At 39.9% G+C, this 25237-nt stretch overlaps 1 protein-coding gene across 8 annotated transcripts in view; it reads right to left on the bottom strand.

Moving 5' to 3' along the window:
- The window catches only part of ARHGAP26 (Rho GTPase activating protein 26), a 402649-nt gene that overhangs the window by 216965 nt on the left and 160447 nt on the right, over positions 1 to 25237 (bottom strand). For all 8 annotated transcript variants that reach the window (XM_042450195.1, XM_042450199.1, XM_042450198.1 and 5 more), the window contains one exon: positions 1306 to 1384. In XM_042450195.1, the coding sequence (XP_042306129.1) occupies positions 1306 to 1384 (79 nt within the window). The remainder of the gene's footprint in view (positions 1 to 1305; positions 1385 to 25237) is intronic.

The raw sequence follows: 25237 nt of genomic DNA, 5'->3' as shown, positions 1-25237 counted from the left end.
AAATATTTTTTCTTGTATTCCAAATCCACTCATTCATATTCTAGTGTCTGCAGGAACAGAAAACTAGTTCACTCCATATTCTACTTGACATCCTTTCAGGTATTTACATATGGCTGTCATATCACATCTCTCTCTCTCTCTCTCTCTCTCTCTCTCTCTCTCTCTCTCCCCCCTCCCCCCATCTGTCTCTCACCTCCCTTTTCTCACACACAAACACTGAATTTGTGTACTTATTCCATCTATATTTCTGGGCAGCTCAAACATTCTAAAAATGAGAATCTTTGCATTAATACACCACTGAAAACTACAGCTTTATGTTAATCATCTGGTGATTAAACAAATATTTGTGACACTGATAACTACCATTTAAAAAATAATTTTAAAAAGTACCCTAACACTCAGTCCAGAGCCAATTCTGCAGTACAGCAGTTCTACTGTTAAACAATATAAAGGAGTATTTATTGAAAACAGTTTTAGGACAGATTTTTAAAACAATGCAGCTGCCTCTGGCTAGGATTGTGTTATTTATGGAAATCAAAACTCTATTCAGATACATTTTTAAAAAAAAGTTTAAGAAGCCTTTTGAAAGGATGAAGAAGATTTTGAAGGAAGGCTGAATGATGGCAAAACAACACTGTGCATCTCCTCCTTTTTTTTTTTTTAACCAGCATACCTCCCATTTGCCACATGGGCACAAAAATGTAGCAATGATACATACAAAACGCATCGAATGGAAAAGGTCACAATTAATGCTTGAGCATTTATACCCATCCTGTGATCCTTAAGACAGATCTGCTGGGGGGGGGGTCTTAATAGCAACCAACTCAAGAGATATCACAAAGTTAAAATTCAGTAAATTTAAGAAAGGTTTGAGAACCACTTACTATATTAGTATTTTATTGTCTGTTTTCCACCCTTTTTCTTTTCTCTTTTTTTCTATAGTAGCAGTAAGACAACAACTGAAGTACTTTAAGGGTATATTCTGCATTGTCTTAAGACCACTGATAGCAAAAGCTTTATTGCTATCCTAGCAAAGATGACAGGGTATTGCCTTGAATATGTCACCAAAGTATTAAATCAATTCTGCCAACACTACAGAGCTGCCCCACCACAGCTTCAATGAGTACATCTGATATGAGGGTTGGGGTTTTGGGGTTTTTAAATTGTAATTTTTAATTGTTTGATGTTTTATTTATACTGTTGAAATTTGCTTTGATTCCTTTGTGAAAAAGCAGAATACAAATTATTATTATTATTATTATTATTATTATTATTATTATTATTATTATTAATATTCTTGCTTACGGGTTCCCGGCCATCCATTGCCTCCATCCACAGTCTTCGGTCTTCTTCAGAAAGTGCTTGCATTGTGATCACTCCAGGCCTGCAGAGATTAATAGAATGATGTTGTGAAAGAGACTTTAAAAGATGAAACAATAAAGGGGAAACAGATGGGTGCCATCCTATCCATGATGCTATTCAACATCTACATAAAACTGCTGGGAGAGATCATCTGGAAGCATGGAGTGCTATCAGTACTGATGACACCCAAAGACATTTCTCCATTATTCAGCTAAAGATAGTTTGTCTTCTCTGAATGAATGCCTGGAGGAAGCAATGGGCTGGATGAGAAAAAACAAATTGAAGCTCGAGACAGTGGTGCTTGCTTTCAAGGGTCCTAACCTGGATTGGAAGTGTGTCAATCAGTCTTGGAGGGGGTTACACTCCCTTCAAAAGACTGTGTTAGCAGCTTGGGGGTGTTTCTGAATCCATTACTCCAAAAGACAGCTCAGATAGATGTGGTGATGGCCAGGAGTGCTTACTACCAGCTTTGGCTGTTGTGCGAGCTGCACCCCTACCTAGAGCTGGAGGACTTAAAGATGGTAGTGCATGCACTGATAACTGGACTTTTGCAACGTGCTGTACATTGGGCTACCTTTGTACCAAATTCAGAAACTTTAATTACTTGAAAACACAGCAGCCAGATATGTGACTTGGACACAAATATTAAAATTACTCCACTGGCTGCCAATTAGTTTCCAGGTAAGGTACAAAGGACCTTTAAAGTCCTACATGGATTGTCTCCTCCTATATAATCCACCCCGTAAACTCAGGTCCTCTGACAGACATTTACTCCAGTCAGTCAGACCTAGGTTGGCAACTGTCAGCCAGAGGCCTTTTTCTTCAGCAGCTGGGGCCTACACTATGGAATGACCTGCTGGAAGAGACAGTTTTCATTTGGCAGCTGAAGTCACTGTTTGAATTCAAAACAACACTGAAGACTAGTGTCTTCTGGCAGGCTTATCCAGATGATTTTTAAATTGTGAATTTAGATGCTGAATCTTAAATATGGACTGTTTTAAGATGTTTATATCTTATCTATCCTTTTTAGCTGTTGCATATTTTCATTAATGTGTTTTAATTGATATTGTTCATTGTTGATTTTTTGTTCCCCACCTCGATCCATGGGGAGAGATGCGTAAGAAATCATCATCATCATCAGAGAAACCAGGCAAATGAAGCACAACTTGTTTTGGTTCACCTTCCCATGGTCCAAGTTTAGGCTTTGGACCAAAAAGGAACGGATCCCCCGCATAAGGCAAGGGACCACTGTATATCGCAAGCCCATAAGCCATTTTAATGTTCATCAGAAAAATACAGATGAGTATATAATAAAGTGAGAAGCAGCATAATTTAATGGTTTGAGTGTTGGACTATGACTCTGAAGACCTGGGTTCGATTCCCAGCTTGACCATGAAACCCACTGGGTCACCTTGGGCAAGTCACATAGTCTCAGCCTCAAATGATGGCAATGGGCAAATCTCCTCTGAACAAATTTTGAAAACTTGAAGGGAAAACAACAATATGTAATATAGATGTATTTAAACCTGAAGAACTGAATTTATATTTTTGACTCTTTTTAACTTTTCTGTTGTCATGTCCTCCATTTTTCTTGAATGTCCCCCATTTTGAGCATGGCTAAGAAGCATGAATTTACATTTATATATGGATGCTTTTAATTTTTATTTTGTCATGTCCTTAGCTTTTTCTTAAATGCTCCCCATTTTTACCATGGCCAAGAAGCATGAAAGTGTTTTTTAGAGTTCTCTACCCAGTTTCAAAGCTGAGTTAAAGACTATATTGTTTAGAGAAGCGTTCCCAGAGGCGAGCCCCTCTCTGATCCAGGAAGCCTCCTTTTAACCATCCATTAAGAAGCCAAGCCCTTCCTCCAGCCCATCTGCTTTGGTCCAGGCCTCGGAGGTGGAGAAGATCTGCTGGACCTGATCCTATTCCCCACCACCACTCCCTTCTCCTTTTGTTTCGTGTCTTTTAGATTGTAAGCCTGAGGGTAGGGAACCGTCTGACTAAAAGATTGTATGTACAGCACTGTGTAAATTTACAGCGCTTTATAAATAAAGGTTAATAATAATAATAATAATAATAATGTCCTCCATTTTGAGCATGGTTAAGAAGCATGAATTTATAGGAGTGTTTTTTAGCATTTATTTGGTCATGCCCTACATTTTCCTTGAATGTCTTCCAAAGGACACACTGTGCATACTAATATTCTAACTAATAGGGCTGGTTCTCTGAATTCATACCCACTGCAGAAATGTAGTGCACGCTGAGCCATGAAACCCACTGTGGGGGAACCTTGGGTAGGACACACTCTCTCAGCCTCAGAAGAAGACAAATGGCAAACTGGAAGGCACACAACACACACTGCAGAAATGTAATTCCCTCTGGGCTATGAAACCCACTGCAGGGGAGCCTTGGGCAGGACACATACTCTCAACCTCAGAAGATGGCAATGGCAAACTCCGTCTTCAAAACTTGCCATGAACCCCCCGTGATAGGGTCACCAGAAACAACTTAAAGGCACACAACACCCCCACACCCCTCCTCCTCCTCCTCCTGTAATCCAGCTCTATTCTTCTTCATCTTCCTCCTCCTCCATGCCCCCCGCCTCTGCCACCAGTTCCTCCCTCCCTCCCTCCCTCCTTCCTTCTCCTTCTCCATGCTCCCCACTACCCATTCCCTCTTCCTCCTCCTCCTCCAGGCCCCCCCCCTTGCAAACCTCTTCTGAACAAACCTTGCCAAAAAAAATCCCATAAGTTTGCCTTAAGGTCACCATACGTTGGAAATGATTTAAAGACACACAGCAACAAACAACTACAGTTCTCAGAACCCCAATTGCAAGGGGCAGGACTTCTAGTTGGGAGAGATGGGACTTCTGGCCAGAATGCTGGCGCTGCCAACTGGCTCCTTGTGGCCCCATTGTACCAGGGGAAACTGGGCCAAGACAAGGAGATGGGCTGTGCATGCACACAGTCGCTTCCACTGGTGGCTTCCATGCCCTGGCAGACCGGGCCATGTGCCGGAAATGGCACACGTGCCATAGGCTTGTCAACATGGTATTAGGATGGTTACACTCCCTCAACCTCAGATGGAGGCAAAAGTAAACCCCCTCTGAACAAATCTGGCTAAGCAAACGCCTTAGGGTTGCCATGAATCACAATCAGTTTGAAGACAACAACAAATCTAGTAATGATGTGCTTACAGTAACACTGTTATGTGGGAGAAAATACTTCATTTTGAGAATTGCACTATTTATTGACTGTAACTATTTTAACAAGATGGCAAAATTAATAATTCATTAAGCTGTCAAAGTGCTTAGTTAAAGATAATAATAATAATAATAATAATAATAATAATAATAATAATAATAATAAATTTTATTTCTATCTTCCCGCCTCTCCTGAAGGATTGAAGCGGGATCACAGCAAAGTTAAAATTACAATTACAATATTGCAGCATTAGTTACTGCACCATTAAAAACAACAGTTAAAAGAATAAAAACAAGAACATAAAAACATAAAAACATTAACATCAATCAATCACAGGATCAGCTGGTCTTGTTCCATGCTAGTGGTCTTCATAGAAGGTCAGGAGGATAAGCGTGGCGAAAGAGCTCTGTCTTTACTGCCGTCTTGATGGTTTCTAAGAATGTAACAAGGCGGGTCTCCTCTGGGAGTCCATTCCAAAGTCTAGGGGCAGCTATACTGAATGCCTTTAGGGAAGTAGAAACGTTTGGATGCTGGTATCTCCAACAAATTCTTCCCACTTGTTCTAAGAGTGCGGGGCGGATTGTATGGGGAGATGTGATCCCGTAAAGGTAATGACCAACACCTTGTATTGTGCCCGGAAGCTAATTGGGAGCCAGTGCAGATCTTTCAAAATAGGTGTTATATGGTCAAGTCTTAAAGAACTAGTGACCAACCTGGCTGCCCCATTTTGCACTAGTTGAAGCTTCCGAACTTGATACAAGGGTAGCCCCATGTAGAGCGCATTGCAGAAGTTGAGACGAGAGATTACTAGAGCATGCACTACAGTTTCAAGGTCCTTTCAGTTAAGGTAGGGTTGCAGTTGGCGTATAAACCAAAGTTGGTACCAAGCACTTCTGGCCGTCGCATCCACTTGAAATGACAAACGTAGAGTTGGATCCAGAAGTACTCCCAAACTGTGAACTTCATCCTTCAGGGTAAGTGTGGCCCCATCAAGGAGTGGTGGACAAATTTCCCTCCCCGGATCTAAGGAACCTATGGCAAATACCTCCGTTTTCTCTGGATTCAGCTTGAGTTTGTTTTTCCTTAGCCAGCCCATTACTCACTCAAGGCAGGGATTCAGAGGGGAGAAGTCATCCTTAGTCACTGTAGCAGTCGGGGACATAGAGAAGCATATTTGGGTGTCATCAGCATAATGATAACCCCGCGCCCCATATCTCGGGATGATATCTCCCAGCGGTTTCATGTAAATGTTAAATAGCATGGGGGACAGAATGGCGCCTTGAGGGACGCCAGATGTTAGCTCTTTTCTAGAAGAGCAACTGTCCCCTAGCCTCACCATCTGGAACCTGCCCGAGAGGTAGGATCGGAGCCACTGGAGAGCAGTGCCCCCATACCCAACTCCCTCAGGCGCTCCAGAAGGATACCATGGTCGATGATATTGAAAGCCGCTGAGATGTCCAAGAGCACTATCAGGGTCACACTTCCCCTGTCTGTGCCCAGATGGAGGTCATCGATTAAGGCAACCATAGAATCATAGAATCATAGAGTTGGAAGAGACCACAAGGGCCATCCAGTCCAACCCCCTGCCATGCAAGAAATCCAAATCAAAGCATCCCCAACAGATGGCCATCTAGCCTCTGCTTAAAGACCTCCAAGGAAGGAGACTCCACTATGCTCCGGGGAAGTGTGTTCCACTGTCAAACAGCCCTTACTGTCAGGAAGTTCTTCCTAATGTTGAGGTGGAATCTCTTTTCCTGTAGCTTGCATCCATTGTTCCGGGTCGTTCTCTGGAGCAGCAGAAAACAAGCTTGCTCCCTCCTCAATGTGACATCCTTTCAAATATTTAAACAGGGCTATCATATCACCTCTTAACCTTCTCTTCTCCAGGCTGAACATCCCCAGCTCCCTGAGTTGTTCCTCATAGGGCAGGGTTTCCAGACCTTTCACCATTTTAGTCGCCCTCCTCTGGACACGCTCCAGTTTCTCAATGTCCATTTTGAATTGTGGTGTCCAAAACTGGACACAATATTCCAGGTGGGGCCTGACCAGAGCAGCATACAGTGGCACTATTACTTCTCTTGATCTAGACACTATACTTTTATTGATGCAGCCTAGAATTGCACTGGCCTTTTTAGCTGCCACATCACACTGTTGACTCATGTTCAACTTATGGTCTACTTGGACTCCTAGATCTCTTTCACATGTACTTTCATTCAGCAATGTGTCTCCCATCCTATATCTGTGCATTTCATTTTTCTGCCCTAAGTGCAGTACCTTACATTTCTCTGTGTTGAATTTCATTTTGTTAGCTTTGGCCCAGCTTTCAAGTCTATTCAGATCATTTTGAATGTTGGTCCTGTCCTCTGGAGAATTAACTATTCCTCCTAATTTGGTGTCATCTGCAAATTTGATAAGTGTGCTCCCAATTCTGTCATCCAGGTCATTGATAAAGATGTTGAATAACACTGGCCCCAGGACAGAGCCCTGTGGGACCCCACTGGTCACTTCCCTCCAGGAGGAAAAAGAGCCATTGTTGAGCACTGGTCACTTCCCTCCAGGAGGAACAAGAGCCATTGTTGGGTTCGGCCGGTCAACCAATTACAGATCCATTTAACAGTTACTTTGTCCAGCCCACATTTTACAAGCTTGTTTGCAAGAATATCATGGGAAACCTTGTCAAAGGCCTTACTGAAATCAAGATATACTATATCCACAGCATTCACTTCATCTACCAAGCTGGTAATTTTATCAAAGAAAGAGATCAGATTTGTCTGGCATGACTTGTTTCTCTGAAACCCATGTTGACTTTTTGTGATTATGGCATTGCTTTCTAAATGTTCACAGACTCTCTGTTTAATGATCTGCTCTAGAATCTTTCCTGGTATTGATGTCAGACTGACTGGACAATAATTGTTGGGATCCTCTTTTTTCCCCTTTTTGAAGATGGGGACAACGTTTGCCCTCCTCCAGTCTGCTGGGATCTCTCCTGTTTTACAGGAGTTTTCAAAGATTATTGCCAATGGCTCCGATATTACATTTGCCAGTTCTTTTAATATTCTTGGATGTAGTTCATCTGGTCCTGGGGACTTATATTCATTTAGATTAACAAGGTATTCCTCTACTATCTCTTTACTTATTCTGTGCTGAAATTCCCCTGTTCTGTCCTCTGCTCCATTATCTTCAGGTTGAGCACCCTTTGCCTTTTCTGAGAATACTGAGGCAAAGAAGGTGTTGAGTAATTCTGCCTTTTCTCTGTCTTCTGTTAGCATTTTGCCATCTTCTCCATGCAGTGGCCCTATCGTTTCCTTCTTCTTCCTTTTGCTGCGGACATATCCAAAAAAGCCCTTTTTGTTGTTCTTAACCTCTCTAGCAAGCCTGAGTTCATTCTGCGCTTTAGCTTTTCTGACTTTACCCCTGCACATGCCTGCTATTTCTTTGAATTCCTTTTTTGTGATTTCCCCCTTTTTCCATTTCTTATACATGTTCCGTTTCAAACTTAGCTCGGTTGAAAGTTCCTTAGTCATCCATCCTGGTTTCTTGAGATGCCTCCCGTTTTTCTTTCTCACTGGAACTGTTTGAAATTGTGCCTTCAGTATCTCTCTTTTGAGAAACTCCCATCCGGTCTGAACTCCCTTCTCTTTTAGTATTTCTGACCATGGGATCACCCTCAATACTTCTCTAAGTTTACTGAAATCCGTTCTCCTAAAGTCTAGAATGCGTGTTTGACTGTGCCTGGCTTCTCCTCTCCATTGTATAACAAACTCCAGGAGAACACGATCACTTCCACCTAAGGATCCCACCACTTGCACCCCATTAACCAAGTCATCCTTGTTGGTTAGGATCAGATCCAAAATAGCTGACCCCCTTGTTGCCTCTTCCACCTTTTGGACCATGAAATAAGTCTTCCAGGCAAGTGAGGAATTTGCTAGACCTTGAGGATCTGGCTGAGTTTGACTTCCAACAAATATCAGGTTAGTTGAAGTCGCCCATCACTACTACATCTCTCTTTTCTGACTGTGTGGTCATCTGTTCTAGAAAGGCATCATCCAATTCCTCCGTCTGACTTGGGGGTCTGTAGTAGACTCCCATCATAACATCCTTGTTGTTTCCCTCCCCTTTGGCTGTCTCCACTCCATATCCCTCCCTGAAGCCAGTTTGAAATGGGTCCAGATAATCGGTTTCATCCAAGACAGCCTGGAGTTGGAAGGCGACTGCTCTCTCGATCACCTTGTCCAAGAATGGTAATAGGAACACCGGTCTGTAATTGTTTCTCTCTAGGGGCTCTAGGGAGAGCTTTTTTAAAAGCGGTTTAACTACTGCCAATTTTAGTTGCGATGGAAATTTGCCCTCCCTAAAGGATGCATTGATTATTAATCGTAATAATGTAGTCATAGCATACCCTCCCTGGGTGGTCAGCCACAATGAATCATAGAATCATAGAATCGTAGAGTTGGAAGAGACCACAGGGGCCATCCAGTCCAACCCCCTGTCATGCAGGAAATCACAATCAAAGCATCCCCGACAGATGGCCATCCAGCATCTGTTTGAAGACCTCTAAGGAAGGAGACTCCACTACACTCCGAGGGAGTTTGTTCCACTGTCAAACAGCCCTTACTGTCAGGAAGTTCCTCCTAATGTTGAGGTGGAATCTCTTTTCCTGGAGCTTGTGGGCAAGGATCGAGGGCGCATGTCATCCTCCTTACGCTTCCAAGGAGATTGTCCACTTCCTCGGTACTCGCAAACTCAAGGTGATCCAGTCTAACATGGCCCATGGAGTCTCTGGACACCTCTCTTACTGATTCTGTGAAAAAGCTGGCGTCAAGATCAGCCCTAATCCGAGAGATTTTATTTGCAAAAAAGTCATTGAAAACGTCACAGCAGGCTATATTTGGTTGAAGCAAGGAGTTCAGGATGGGAGGCGGTTGCGTCAGCTCTCTAACCACCCTGAACAGCTCTGCTGGGCAGGACTCTGCAGACGCAATACATGCAGCATATGAGGAATTCTTTGCTGCACCTATCGCCACTCCATAGGACTTCAATAAGTTCTCAAGGAGTGTCTTGTCGGATAAGCGCTGATGTTTCTGCCAGCAGCGCTCTAGTTGTTGAACGGCCTGCAATTGATATTTCTCACTTAGTAGGGGTGAAATGCATCAATAGAAGCAAAATGTATCTACGTTTAGCCTACAGCTGGAACAAAAACCCACACTAAATTTATTTTTTACATTATTTTCCTGAAATATATTCTAAAGGACAGTTAAGAAAAACCATTTATGTGTTTATGGTTTTACACACACTTTATATGCCCATGAACTCAATGCTTCATCTTGCATAAACCTTAGCACGTCATCTTCAGAGAGCATGTGCACATTGATACCATATACTGTACTACTGGTACCCACTCACAATAACCAGAGTCTTGGATTGGTTATTATTGGCAGCAAATCAAAGGATGAATTTTAGTAGGAAAACATAAGAAGCCGCCCTATTTTCCTTTGCTTTGTTCACATACAATTCTTTTAACAACAGAAACTGCAGGAGACAGCAAAGCCATCATGTTATGAAGAACAACACAAAAAGGGAGGATGTATCTAAACTTCCCACCCATTTTGTTGCCCCAAATGAAAAAAATGTAAATCTTTGCTTGTTTTGTTTTGATATTGCACTTCAAAACAAATAATTTCAAAAGTTCTCTCTCTGCTGGGTGAAATTAAGAAGAGGTTTTGAACATTGGGGGTGTGTGTGATTTTTAGGCCTATTTTTGGAAAAATTATGGGAACTCACCATACAAAAAAATCTGTGCAAAAACATCATTGCACAAAAACTGAGTATTTGTGCAACACACTCTGTATACTACCTCCTGCACAAAAATGTATTTTTGCAAAAATACATTTGCCAAAAAAGGAAATACAGTGGTACCCCGGGATACGAATGCGCCGGGTTACGAATTTTTCGGGATACGAAAAAATCCCATAGGGATTTATTGCTTCGGCTTACGAAGGTTTCTTCGGGTTACGAAAAAACCGCGGCGCTATTTTCCGCCACCGGAGGGCAGCAGAGAGCTATTTTTCCATTAGCGCCTATGGGAATTCGGCTTACGAAGGTATTTCGGGTTACGAAATTAACCGCGGAACGAATTAATTTCGTAACCCGGGGTACCACTGTAGTGATAATAATAAATCTTACAGTGGTTGACCATTTTCTCAACAAAGAAAGAACAAGAATATTTGTAAGTATTCTTTAAATGCCTATTGATTACAGGAAATAGAGGCAATGCAGAATATCTGAAATATTTATTATTATTATTATTATTATTATTATTATTATTATTATTATGCTTTATTTATAGAGCGCTTTAAATTTAAATTGATGTTAGCTTCTCTACAGACACAGTCTTGGCTTTAAAAGATGGTCTTCAGAGGATATGAAGATGAAATTTAATCCCAGTACAGGACTGGAACTGTTGGGACAAAATTACATTATCAACTGAATTTATCAATCTCACCTTTAGCTTCAGTCACTGAAAAAATAATTCTGGACAGGTTGATAATGATGGAAGGGAAGCGAGTTTCAGCAACAGAAAAACTACAATTTTTTAATGGTTTGGAGATTTTAGACAATGGAGAAATCGTCTTTGGGAAAGGAGTGTTCTGCGTTTTCTGTAGATGAAATATTTGCAGACAACACATTTTCTGTTTCAGAAACCAGACTATTTCTTGCTCAGTTTTGTAGTGGGCACTTTGTATCTCATGGGGTTTGGTTCTAGAACCCGCATTGATACAAAAATCTATGGATGTTCAAGTCCCATTAAATACGGTGGCAGAGTAAAATGGTGTCCTTTATACAAAATGGCAAAATCAGGGTTTTCTTTGTGTAATTTGTATATTTTAAAATATATTTTTAAAATATATTTTCAAACTGTGGATGCTTAGTCTGTGGATAAAGAATCCATGGATATGGAATGCTGACTGTACAAAATTACATGAAACATTAAAAGAAAAAATACTAAGATTTTGTGGCTTACTGATACATCTTGAGTTACTTCACATCAGATGTGGAAGCACCATTGGTCTCAACTCTGTTAAAAGGGAGACTCAACACAAACTGATAACACAAAAAGAGCAATAACGGATCAGATTTTCCTATCTAGTTCAACTTGCTTTTCTCCATAGTTGCCAACTGGATGCCAGTGGGAAGAACAGGACCAGGGAATGAGTGCAGCATAATTCTCCCGCTGCAGTTTCTACCCCTGTTTGAGGGGTGAAACAGACCACCCCAATGATGCAGCGTGACACTGCCCCTGAAAAAGTTGGGTGGGGGCCACGACAACTGCACACCTTGCTTCCACGTGCCACACAATCAAGCCAGCTTCCAAACCAAATAGGAGCAGAAAAAAGATGCCCCTTTACTGCTGGAGCCAGCTTTTCACCAGCTCCGGGGTGAGTGGTGTCTAAATACCATGCCCCCAAGCTGCATAAAAGCTGGCTGGCATGTAATTGCCAGGCAGCTTCTGTTCAGTTTGGGGGTGTGGCACATCTAAACACCATGCCCTCAAGCCAGTGGAGAGCCGGACTTTTGAGGCCATCTGTTTTGGCCCTCAGTCTTTATAAGTCCTATTTTGCAAACAGATTTTTCTCTATTGAAATATTTTTTAAAAAATTAATAGAATCAGAAATCCATACAGTGGTACCTCGGGATACGAATTACCCAGGTTATGAAATTTTCGGGATACGAAAAAATGCAATAGAAAATAATTGCTCCGGGTTACGAATGTTTTTTCGGGTTACGAAAAAACTTCGGCGCTATTTTAAATGGAGCCGCGGCAGAGCCGCGGCTTTTTCCCCATTAGCGCCTATGGCATTTCGGCTTACGAAGGCTTTTCGGGTTACGAAAGCGGCCGCGGAACGAATTAATTTCGTAACCCGAGGCACCACTGTATTAGAAAGAATGCATTTGTCAATGATGCTGTGGTTTGTTCTGTTCCATAGCTATTTTTCCCCTCCTGACTTTTGGTCAGAATAGTTGGCAGGCAACTTGAAGGCACAAACGCACACACAGAGAAGTGGGGAATGGAGATCTTGCAATACACTACTCCCCTTGAAGAAAAACTAGAACTCTTGAGCGATTTAATTTAAGAAATGGGAGTGTGGACAAAATGGACAGAGGTGTTTTTCTGTTCTCATATAATATCAGAACATGTACTCTTCCAATAAAACTGAATGATGGGAGATTCAAGAGTGATAAAAAGTGTTTTTTTCTTATAGCACATCAATAATGGAATTTATTGGCGCAAGATAGACTGATGTCTGGGAGCTTGGATGTTTTTTAGGGAGATTAGGTTAAAGCAATCACTGACTACTAGTCACTATGACTTCATAATAAAGACCATATCCATAGATTCACCCATCCACAGCTTGAAATTATTTTAAAAATATATAAATTCCACATAAAAAACTTGATTTTGCCATTTTACTATGCCATTGTATTTAATGGGACTTGAATACCCTCAGATGTTGGTATCCAAGGGGGATCCTGGAACCAAGCCCCAGAGAAACCTATGGGGCCCACTGTACGTGAAACAAAAGTGACAACACTCTGTACATCAGTTGCTGACAACAGGAAAAAGCTATTGTGCTCACATCCTGCTTGTGGCCTTACCACAGGCACCTCATTCACCACCCATTTGGCATCTCGTTCATCACTCTGGGAAATAAAGTGTTGGACTAAATAGGTCTTTGGTGTGACACAGAGCAGGTTGATCTTATATACTCTGTGTTTTCTACCCTTTCTTATTTATTTTTGTGTGTGTTTCTTTGTTGTTCTTCAGTCAAAATGTATTATTCCTCTCTCTTCCACATCCCTATTTCTACTCCAGTGTATAACTACAAAAGAACTCTTAAATGAGACTGCTCCTCTTCTCTCTCTTTACAGAAGAAGAAAATTCTAAGGCACTAGTTACAAGAACAGCAGTATCAAATTAACAAGAGCAAAAATTAATAATCTGATCTCAGTAGTTCATGCTCAGATCACAAACAGGTGTCTGTTTGTCATGGGATGATATCAACAAATTTTGTGCTTTTTCCAGCAAATAATTCATAGTGCCAAAGACTGCAAGAATCTGTGCCATCACTGAGCAAAAAATGCCACAATAGGCACCAAAACGTATTAAAGCTGCAATGAGACTGGCTCTGAAGACCACTGGCCTCAGTAATGTCATACTTTGGTAAAATTATTTTTAATTTGTTGTTCTCTGCTTTAACAAGGCCCCAGAATCCCCCAACCAGTAAAGGTGTGGGTAATTTTATACATTCCAGTCTAAAAAAGTAATTTTTGCAAACTCTTCAGTAATGCTCCTGGTTGTGAAAAAATTAGCCCGTACCAAAGAAACTGATGTTTGGCTTCTGCCCCAGGCTGCAAAAAACAAAGAAGCAATAGAAAAGGGGTTTAAGCATTTTAAATTCTAATCCCATGACATCAGAAAAGGTCAATCAGATGGCAAGAGAATACCAGTTATGTACACAAAGCAGCTCAAACAGTTTATCCAGAAAAGGACACAAGCTGTTCTGGTTTGCATTGTATGTAGACCCAAATAATCCAGACAATATTGTATGCTATTTTTTTTTTTTTTTTGTTAATCTCTTTGTGCCCAGAATCACTTGATACTTACAGGATTAGTATTCTGGAAGAATGCTAATAGAGAAAACTACTTAACCTTCAGTCTATTTGGAATACTATACTGAAAATTAAATGACTCAACGCATCGTCTCTCCCCTCTGCCCACCCACCACTATGAAGGAGATATTCCTTCTAGAAATTCTTGTTTTTGTTATTGCTGTTGTATGCCTTTATGTTACACGAGGGTTTTCTTGGCAACATTTGTTCAGAGGGGGTTTGCCTTCTTCTGAGGCTAAGGGAGTGTAACCTGCCCAACACTACTCAGTAGGTTTATATGGCCAAGCAGGAATTCAAATTCTAGTCTCAAATCATAGACCAACACTCAAACCACTACACCACTCAGGCTTGTCTCATTTTAATCAGATACACTGATGCAAGATATTCTTTATCAAAATAAATTCAGATGACTTTAGAGAGGGATTAGACCATTTAGTGTAGAATAAAGCTGTTAACAGACACTAGTCATGATGACTACAGTAGCAGCATGACTCCAAATGCCAAATAAAGAATGTGAATGCAAGTGGCATCCAGTTCGCCAATATTTTGGACTTAATTGTCTTCCGGTCTGATCCAGCAGACTTCCTCTTATGTTCTTAAATTAAAGTACAGGAAACTGCTGAATGTTCTGGTAAGAGAAACCTGTTGCCATTTGATGCTAAGCAAACAAACAACAGAGTTTCTGGTCTCTCATGTTAAAAATCTAAGAAGGAAACCTAAAGCACTTTGCAATTAGCAATCATGTTCATCATTCATTGTGTATTTCATTTTCATTTGGACTGAATCTACAAAGGAATTTGACAAATCCAAAACAACAGGAGTTGAAATACTGCTATCATTCCAGATGAACTAAGCAAAATATAGTGGACCCTTGGTATTCACTGAGGGTTGGTTCCATGAGCCCCAGGGATACCTAAATCTTTGGATGTCCAAGTCCTATTAAATACAATAGATATTAAAAAGGCATTCCTTATATAAAATGGCAAACTCTATACCTAGTGCTTGTACATGCACATGTGTATCAACAAGCCAAATTAATAGTAAAAAGCTGCCAAATATTGCAATTTTAGTAATGCCTATAATTATGTTCTTAGAAAACCTCACGGGGCCTGCAGAGGGAGTCATCAATTCTCCCCATCTGTCTGAAAAGCATTTTCAATATGGCTGGACTTCTTCCGACTGGATGTTAAACCAATTTTACAAGTAAATAAGGGAGTATCTTTCAAAGTCTTATTTTGCCAGCTATTCGGTTTTTTTAAAGCACTGCCAAAACAAAAATATTTAGAAAGCTGTCACTGAGTGTAAGGATGGGTATGAACCTCTTGTGCAAATATTGTTGTGTCAGTAATAATTCTCCTTTCCTCAGCCTACAGCTCAATACAGTCCAAAAGATTAAAATTAAAATTTATTAGAAAACAGCAAATGTATCCAGACATTTGTTGCAGTGCAATTTTACATGAGTTTGCATACAACCTGCATCTCACTTCTTTGGTATCGTTATAGAAGAGTAGAGAATACACTCAAAGCCAGTGCATTGTTTCAGTACTAGGCACAAAATCTGAATAGTGCCAAAAATACAATCTACAGAGGAATATTTGTTCTAAAGACCAAAATATGCTTTGTGTTATGTTGTGAGGTAAGACAGATTTTTAAGTCTGCAGTTACTAACCAAGCCATCAACTGGTTTTATTTTTAGTTCAGGATTCAGTATTTCCTTTCCTTAAAATTTATGAACTGAATCCTTTGTGCCACATTATATTTACTGCCTACTGCAGTACTGATCACCCACCTGTAGACCTCGGGCCACCCACTCACAGGGAATGACCTACCATTTAGGAACCACCACTTGTACATTTCTAGAAAATAGTACAGAGGTGGGTGGGCAGGCAAGAGGAAAATGCAGCTTAAGTTTACATGGCATTAGGGACAACATGATAATTTCAAGATTTCATTTATCTGCAAAGGTCACTGGAAATGTGACACAGCAAAAGAACAAGAACAGGTTGTATTGCATCTGACCAGCACAGAGCTCATCCAAGAGAAGAAAAATTAATATATACAGAGAGAGGAGGGGGGAGAGGGAGAGGGAGAGGGAAAGTGGGAGAAAACTATGAGCTGCCTTGGTCAACAGACTCAGAGATTTTGTAACTTACTATTTAATTAGCTTTTACTCTTTTTTCCTCAACATTTCAAGCTACCAAGAACTATGTTACAGGCACTTAGTGATTTTAGATATTTGTGATTTTTAATAACTGTAAATTGTGCTTGTAATTGTAAGCTTTTATGTATGCTGTTAGTTTTCCCCAAGTCTTTTGAGGAAAGTGTGGAGAATATATCAAATAATAACTATAACTATACATATGGAGAATTGTGTGTGAGTACATACACTTTAGTCACCTCTGTAATGCTAGGTCAGCATTCTGAAGATGACACAGTCCTCAAGCTATGAAAAGAAGGACATCATATATTTTACTACAACAAAACACTTCCTTTGAAAAATAGTATATGCTGCACTTGCAATGCTTGGGTCCAAATTGTAAATATGAAGAAGACAAGGCCCTTTGTTGCAACATAAACCTCCAGTTCCTGAAGAGTGGTAATATGATAATGTAGGATTGCACCTGATTCAGATTCAAGAATGCATAACACTGATGTAGGGACAATGAATAACTCATTGTTAATGACTGCTGGAAAATAGGAGAAGAAATTCCCATACAAGGGAAAGTGTAGTCCTAATGTCTTCCTCCAACCTGGTCTAAGGATTTATTATCACTAGATTTGCAGCTGCCTCAGAGTGCCAAATATGCCAGTTACAGAAGGTGAGCACCATTGGTTAGAAATCATAAGTAATAAAAAAAACTAGTTAAGTTACTTGGTGACTTTGGACAAGTCACACTCTCTCAACCTCAGAGGATGACAAAGGCAAATTCCCCTCTGAAGAAACATGCCAAGAATAGCCCCTAAGGATCACCATACGTTGGAAACGACTTGAAGGCACACCACAACAACAACTACATTAGAAGTTTGCAATTTTGTTTCTATACGTTTGTCAGATTTAGAGCTAAAAATGTACTTCCTAAAGAACATGTCCATGTCCATGCAACTTACAAAAACTGCCAGATATATGTTGTAAGCTTCCAACAATAACACAATGAAGAATGACTACAAAATAAAGCAGTGGGTTGCTAACTGTAATTACTTCATGGCTACACACAGTATTAAACAGACCAAACAGCAGTATCTGATATGAAAATGACTGTAATCATTATTATTTTTACATTGATTTTTAAAAATAACAGAACAAAACAACAGAACAAAAACTGGTGAAAATTGTTGGACAACTATACTTCACAATATATTTCTGTTTCTTTCCAGCAGCATTTGCCCTGTGTGCAACATCTGTGAATACTATTTATTTTCCAGTGTAATGAGATAATACACCATGCATGACTGCCACCTACAGGCAACAAAGTGTACCTATTAGGCCTCCAATGGTTCAATTCTTATTTGACTTATAAACAATTTCAGCCTCTAATCTTAGCTGGCACAAAACAAAAATGTTAATGTTTTCCCAGCAAGCTGGGAAAGTATCAAAGCACCAATCCAAAATGATGCTGCATTTGCAGAAAAGCTTTCTTACAAGAAAACACAAGGTATATAGATGCAGTTCAAGAAAATATATTAACCCATAAATTTATGGAGATGACATCATTGGCAGGGTGTTTCCATTCCCCTACATCGTAGCATAAGGCTGCGCAGAACTCCACATGAACAATGCGCATCCTGATATGAAAAACACAAGGCAGTGGAACAAAATTGACACTGATGATCAAAGCTGATGTATCTTATTTTGCACACTCTTCCCAAACCCATATCACTCCTCAAGAAAAATGCCCTTGTTTCCACATTATTTACAAGTAGCTCAAGCACAGTCATAGCAAGTGGTTTAACAATACGCTTGGCAGTACAGGATTCACCCACTCTTGCAAGTTCCTGCCAACACCCTCTTTTCATTATTTGATTACGTCTAACCCTAGCAATCTATTCACATAACTTCTGGGCACCACAATTCAAAAAAAAAAAGAGAGAGAGAGAAACTGGAGTATGTCCAAAGGAGGGCAACTAAAATGGTGAAGGGTTTGGAGCTGGGGATGTTTAGCCTGGAGAAGAGAAGGTTAAGAGATGATATGATAGTCCTGTTTAAATACTTGAAGGGATGTCATATTGAGGAGGGAGCAATCTTGTTTTCTGCTGCTCCAGAGATCAGGACCCGGAACAATGGACGCAAGCTGCAGGAAAAGCGATTCCACCTCAACATTAGGAGGAACTTCCTGAAAGTAAGGGCTGTTCGACAGTGGAACACACTCCTTCCTCGGAGTGTAGTGGAGTCTCCTTCCTTGGAGGTCTTTAAGCAGAGGCTGGATAGCCATCTGTCATGCATGCTTTGATTGAGAGTTCCTGCATGGCAGGGGGTTGGACTGGATGGCCTTTGTGTTCTTCCAATTCTATGATTCTAAGTAAATTAAGATGAAAAACCTTCACTGAAGAGATAAATTATTTTGAAAGGCATGTATGAAAAGTTTAAACTGGTGGATGGAGTTAATGGCCCAACTGAATTTATTTTGGTTCTAGCATATTATAGCAATAAACCTTTTTAAAATGGCTGGATCTAAAAATAAGTGGATTCTTGAATTATTTCCTGGCAAAATTTAACAGGTGCTTGGTTAAAAGTTGTAATGCACTGTGAAAAGCAAATGCACAACTTTATATTATCCTTCCATTTGGTGAAAAGAGATTAAGAGTACTGCCATCAGGACAACTTCAAGAGCAACAAGCTCATGAACACCACCATAAAGAAGAACAGAAATCTAAGGCCATCTGTCAGATTGCGTGTACTGCTAGGAAACAAGACTTGGAAGCCCAATAGCATAGGGTCCCTGAACAGGGTCAGGTGGAAGCATTCACATGTACAGATGTATCTACAAACATCCCATCCTTGTATCCCAAAAGCACTGTTCCTATGGGACAGCATATGAGTAAAATGCCAGAATAGCGCCTAGGCTTTCACCGTGTTGTTCATTAACTGCAATCTTCTGGAGCAGCATGAATGGGAGGATTTTATCGTATTAATGCTGGGAGGCAGCAAGGAATTACTGATGCCATCTGTCTCATTTCTCTAGAGCACCACTGCCTTCATGGCAAGGAATGTAAAACAGGGCAAATGAAACAGACTACATATCTCTCCTGGTCTGAATCCATCAGTTCTTGCTGCAATCAAATGCCTTTCATCTTTGACCACTCTCACAGCTTATTTTGTAATCGCAATACAAACTTGCTTGCATCACTGCTGACATGAGAAGGGACTGGAGGACAATGCCAAAATGAATTATCTCTACTCTGTTGTCAACTGGGTGACACATTCCACTGCTACAGTAAAAATTCCTCATGATGACCTCTTCTGGCTCTGTTCCATGTGTCTACAAATATGACTACAGTACTGTTATGACATTCTTCAGCTACTCAGCTGAATATGTTATAACATACAGTGCCCACTGTTTTCCCCATGATTATACAAGCTTTCTTTAAGCATGCTGCAGAAAGAAAGGGTTTTTAAAAAATAAATACAGTGGACCCTTGGTATACGCTGGGGTTTGGTTCCAAGATCCCCCGTGTATAACAAAATTCGTGTATGCTCAAGTCCCATTAGATATAATGACATAGCAAAATGGTGTCCCTAATAAAAAATGGAACATCAAGGTTTGATATTTGAAATTTATACTTTTTTAAACATTTTCAAACCATGTATGCTTGAATCCGTGTATAACAAATCCGTGTATAAGAAGGGCCGACTGTAAGTAAATATCTGTTACAATAGAGGGCAAATGCACTTTCCTTTCATTTGAGTGTCAATGTTGTTAATTGAAAAACCATTCCTTATTTATTTGTTTATTCATGCATGTACACATAATTGTGATCAAAGTTAATTTCTCATATTTTCGATGGCGCCCACAGCATTAAATTAAAACTGTGGGAAGTGAACCTTTAGCCTTTATGGGAAGCTAGACATGCTGGACATGCCCTCAGCTCAGACTTCTCAATGCAGCAGAAAGACTAATTTCTTCTTCAAAAGCAGTCATTATCATACTGGCTGCTTCCTATACAGCCTGACATTTCCACCAGACATACACCATACTGTATTTCTCTGCACCAATCTCATATTGACATAATCTAGATTTAGAGAGGTGGGGCACATACAGACATGCCAAAATAAAGCTGCTTTGGGTCACTTTGAAGGTATGCTGTTTAAATGATGCATGCATCCTAAGAGGCCAGAAACTGTGCCAAAGCTGTACTCCAGTCCTTAGGACTGGAGCGTGGCTTTGGCACAGTTTCCAGCCTCTTAGGACACATGCATCATTTAAACAGCATACCTCCAAAGTGACCCGAAGCAGCTTTATTTTTGGCCTGTTTGTGCGCTTTATCTTCCTATATGAGTCTGCCTGGGCCCTGAGATCATCAGAAGAGGCCCTTTCTTCAGTCCCACTACCATAGCAAGCATGGTTGGTGGGCATGTAAGAGAAGACCTTTTTGGTGGCTTCCCTTAAACTCTGGAACTCCCTGCTGAGGGTGGAGCAGAATGGTCCCCTCCCTGCTTTTCTTTCATTGGCAGGCAAAGAACTTTATATTTCAGCAGGTTTTTAAAGTGGATTTTTTTTAAATGGGATGACGGTATTCTTTTTTTTTTTAATCCTATTTTCTATCTTTTAATGGTATTTTATTTTTTAGAATGTAGTTTTAAATTATTTTAATATTGTCAATAGTTTAATCTCATTTTAAATGTTCACTTTTTTGTATGTTTTCTGTTTTAGTTGTATTGTGTTTTTAAATTGTAAACCACCTTGAGTTCCAGTTTTGGAAGAAAGGTGGAATAGAAATAAAAAGAGGATGAAGAGAAAGAAACACCAACAGCAATAATGTATTCCTTTTAAAAAAGAGGCTATTAATGCTCATATGGTACTTTAAAAAACAGAGGCCAATTAGAATTCAAGTTCTGTTGTAAATAGGTAATGTACAATATTCAAAACAGCCCAAGACACAAATGCCAAGTGACAGTCAATGTATTTAATGGACTGTCTCCTTTGAGAGAGGAGAAAATAGGAAAGACCCTTTGGAACTGCTACTGAAAACTTTAGAGAAATATAAATTAGCAATTCTGCCAAGAATTGGCAGAAAGATTTAACAAAATTCATTTGACAGGGAAAGAAGCCAAGGGTAATGTTCAAAGAGCTCCAGGCTGATAGACAAAGGGGAGGCAGTTTGGGACTACCTGACTTATACTCTGCAGCTTGCTGTCTGCTATGGATACAATATTGGATAATGCTGAAAAATGAAAAGATGTTAGCTTTAGAGTGACAGTTCACTTTGGAGGACACCTGTTCAGTCAGCCCCTTGGGCATTGTGCTGTGAAGTGCCCCAGGGTTCTACCTTTTTTTATGAGCCCCTTAAAGGTCTAAGATTCGCTGCCTTGAGTTCCATTATTGGGAGAAAGGTGGGATATAAATGAATTAAATAAATAAATTTTAAAATAAATATGGATGACATTTGTATATATTGCCCAACAAAGTCAAAGTCAATAGACTTTACTAATCATTGAACTAGAAGAGGGATGTTTAGGATTTGGACTAAATACTAATCCTGGTTATTTCTCAAAACACCATTATGGGTATCTGTACAAAAAGTATTTTGTAAGACTGATAAAAATGAAAAAGAAAAATGGATGACTTATCAAGACATATTGATAATAGAGGAGGGTCAAAGTAGATTTAAAACAAATGATAAGTTGTTTTCGGCAGGTTTCAATATCAATTCATATCAGTAGAAGAGATGACAGAAATATATCAAATGGATAAATGTTATATAGCTTTGAACACAAGAAAACAGAATTTGAGTTACAATTATAATAATGATTTATTTATATTCCGCCTTTTCCTTGCGGAATCAAGGCGGATTACAAAGCAAAGGGAGCAAAATACAAAGTACACCCCCACCAATGATAATTATGTGCCAAAGATGATCATTAAACTGGCAAAACGTACAAGTTATTATTGAAAATTGAGATGGAAGAGGAATAAGGAGTGTTTGGTTAGAGAAATGGGGAAAATGTCAAAGAAGGATCTAAAATTTACATTATCTAAAAACCTTAAAGAGAACTTTTATAAAATATATTCAGAAAACACTATACTCCAGAAAAACTATCAAAAATATACAAGGCATCAAAAAAAGATGTTGGAAATCCAAACTCCAGGAAGGATCATATGTGATGGACCTGCAAAAAAGCTAAAAAGTATTGGAAGTAGATTTATGAGATTATTCAGAATATTTTAAACATAAAATATTGTTTTAAGCTAGAATTCCTTCAACTAGGCTTGACAGGTGATCAATAAAGAAATAATGTGAGAAGATATTAAACAAGATTAAAATGGCAAGACTACTATAAACTCAAATTTGGAAAAGTGTTGAGATTCCAATGGTAGAAGGATTAGATGGTGAAGATTTTTGAGATAACTGAAATGGATAAACTATTTTAAGAGCTAAATCAGTAGACAGGTTCATGGAAGACTTAGAGCCCTTTTTACAATTCCTATGGGAAAGTGCTGAAATGACAATGGCGGGTTATAGACCGCCGCTTTGAGGCGGTCTGCTGCCGCCGCCGTTTGCTCCGTAAGGGAGCCGCGGCAGCCACACCGCGCGGCTCCCTTGCGGAGCAAAAAAGAAGCTCCAAAATGGAGCTTCTTTAAGCGGCGCCTCTATGACATCGCGAGGCGCCAGAGGCGAACTTGCAACGTCATAAACGCCGCGACACGTGCGGACGCACAGCGTCCGATACGTAAACATGGCAGCCCCCATGTGGAAGGGGTGCCGCCATGTTGTACGTATGGAATACGTACTAGGGTTAGGGGGGTGCGGAAGCACCACCCCTTCCTAACCCTAATACGTATTCCATACGTATTTTTTGGCGGTTTGTAACCCGCCAATATTGACCAAATTAAGCCTTTGTGTTTTAAATCATAGGTAGAAGAATATAGTGGTGTTTTCCTTGTTTTAGATCTGTTTAAAATTGCATGTAAACTAATGGTAAGAAAGTGGAAATAATTTTTATCAGTTATTCATCTATGTATATGTTTCATGTCTGTAGATAGCAGAAACTGAACTCTGTTGTAATATTGAATTTTATGTAATTTGGAGAATTTTATTGCAGAAATTGATATGCCTTTATGTTTTCTAATAAAAGTACAGTGGGCCTTTCCTTAACACAGGGGTCCCTTTCCGGATCCCCCCCCCCCCGCATAAAAGGAATTGCACGTATGCTCGCGCCCCATTAAAAACAATGGAGCGTATGGTCGCAGCAGTGCACACACCATATGTTTTATTGCTGCACGGCTTCAGCATAAGCCATGTATAGTCCACCCACATATGGTGCGGGCACACTGTATATGTTTAAAGAGGGGAAGAAGACATGCAACATGCTGGTAAGAGACTTACCCACTTTCCCACCTGCTGTACTGCCACAACCATTTTGGAACAATACAGTAATTGTCAACAGTAATTGTTTGATAAGGGCTGAAGGAAGGAATTTACTCTGCAACATCCCAGTGTCATTGACAGGTAAAAACCCACAAAATTCTGACCTAAAATATCATGCTTCGTGATCACGCTGTCTCCTCTGCCAGCCTGCTACTAAATTTTGCTGTTTTACATTAGGTTTACTTAAGACTTATTGAAACTAAATCACTGGCAATCAAGCTCTAAGGTAATGTATTATACATTTAAACTTTACATACATATATTCTATCTATCAGATAATTAACTGTAGTTCTTTATGTTTACAATTAATATTGCTGATTCTTCTCAGTTATATGTGGTATTTTAAAAGAAATGCATATTCAATTGCAAAAGGTGAAAGAACATTATAGAAACTAAGAGTCAAAAAGTTTTTGATATGCTGTATCACTTCCCTGCAACTGACACTTGCCAGAGTGATAAGCTTTGAATCCAGCCATGGTAAGATAACATTTCTAGCTGGACATGCTATTACAATCCAGTTAATTAAACCAGGCAAAACACTATTGCAGTGTGTCTATCACTGATGAACTGTAGATTAAATCCGTCTAAATATCTGGTTCAAGCAACAAATAAGGCATTATATAAATTAATTGACCTTCCCTAGATTTTAAAATCTGCAAACCGTCTCAACCATACATAAGATAAATATCAAGAGATCTGCAATCAGCTGGCCAAATGCACACATTTCAAATTTACAACATTTCTCCAGAATTAAATAAATATATATATCACTCACAATGCATAGATCTCCCAGCACATCTATGCAGTTGAGTGAGGTGGGAGAGTTAGGTGGGTGAGGTGAGAGCAAGGATGTTTGCAGTTTTAATGTGAAGTTTTGAGCAGTTTGGTGTAGCTAGAAGGGTACCAGCTTCATTTATATACCGCTTCATACTGCCTAAGCAGTATGTAAGCTAATTTGCCCCCAACAATCTGGATACTCATTTTAGCGACCTTGGAAGGATGCAAGCCTGAGTTGAACTTGAGCCCTTTTGCTGGTTTTGAACGCGCAACTTTATGGTTTTGAGTGAGTGGCTGCAGTACAGGCATTTAACCACTGCACCACCAGGGCTCCTTACAAGCAGCTTTCATGTAGAAGTCAAATGTTTTAAACACTTCAACATGAGCTTTAATGTGTTTTCATTGTATTCCTCTGCTTGCTCAGGTGGGAAGAAAGCAACTGGAGTCTTATAGTCTGAAAGGAAGAAACTAAATTTATTTATACCAGTTTTAATTTACATCACAAGTCCAGGAACTCATCCCTAGTGTAAATTGAGATCTCTCTCTCTCTCTCTCTCTCTCTCTCTCTCTCTGTGTGTGTGTGTGTGTGTGTGTGTGTGTGTGTGTGTGTGTGTGTGTGTACGGCTGGCACCTTTAAA

This window comes from Sceloporus undulatus, chromosome 2 (assembly GCF_019175285.1).
Source record: "Sceloporus undulatus isolate JIND9_A2432 ecotype Alabama chromosome 2, SceUnd_v1.1, whole genome shotgun sequence".
NCBI classification, from domain to species: domain Eukaryota; kingdom Metazoa; phylum Chordata; class Lepidosauria; order Squamata; family Phrynosomatidae; genus Sceloporus; species Sceloporus undulatus.
The sequence above is the reverse complement of the archived record's forward strand: the minus strand, read 5'-3'. Positions and strand labels throughout refer to the sequence as shown.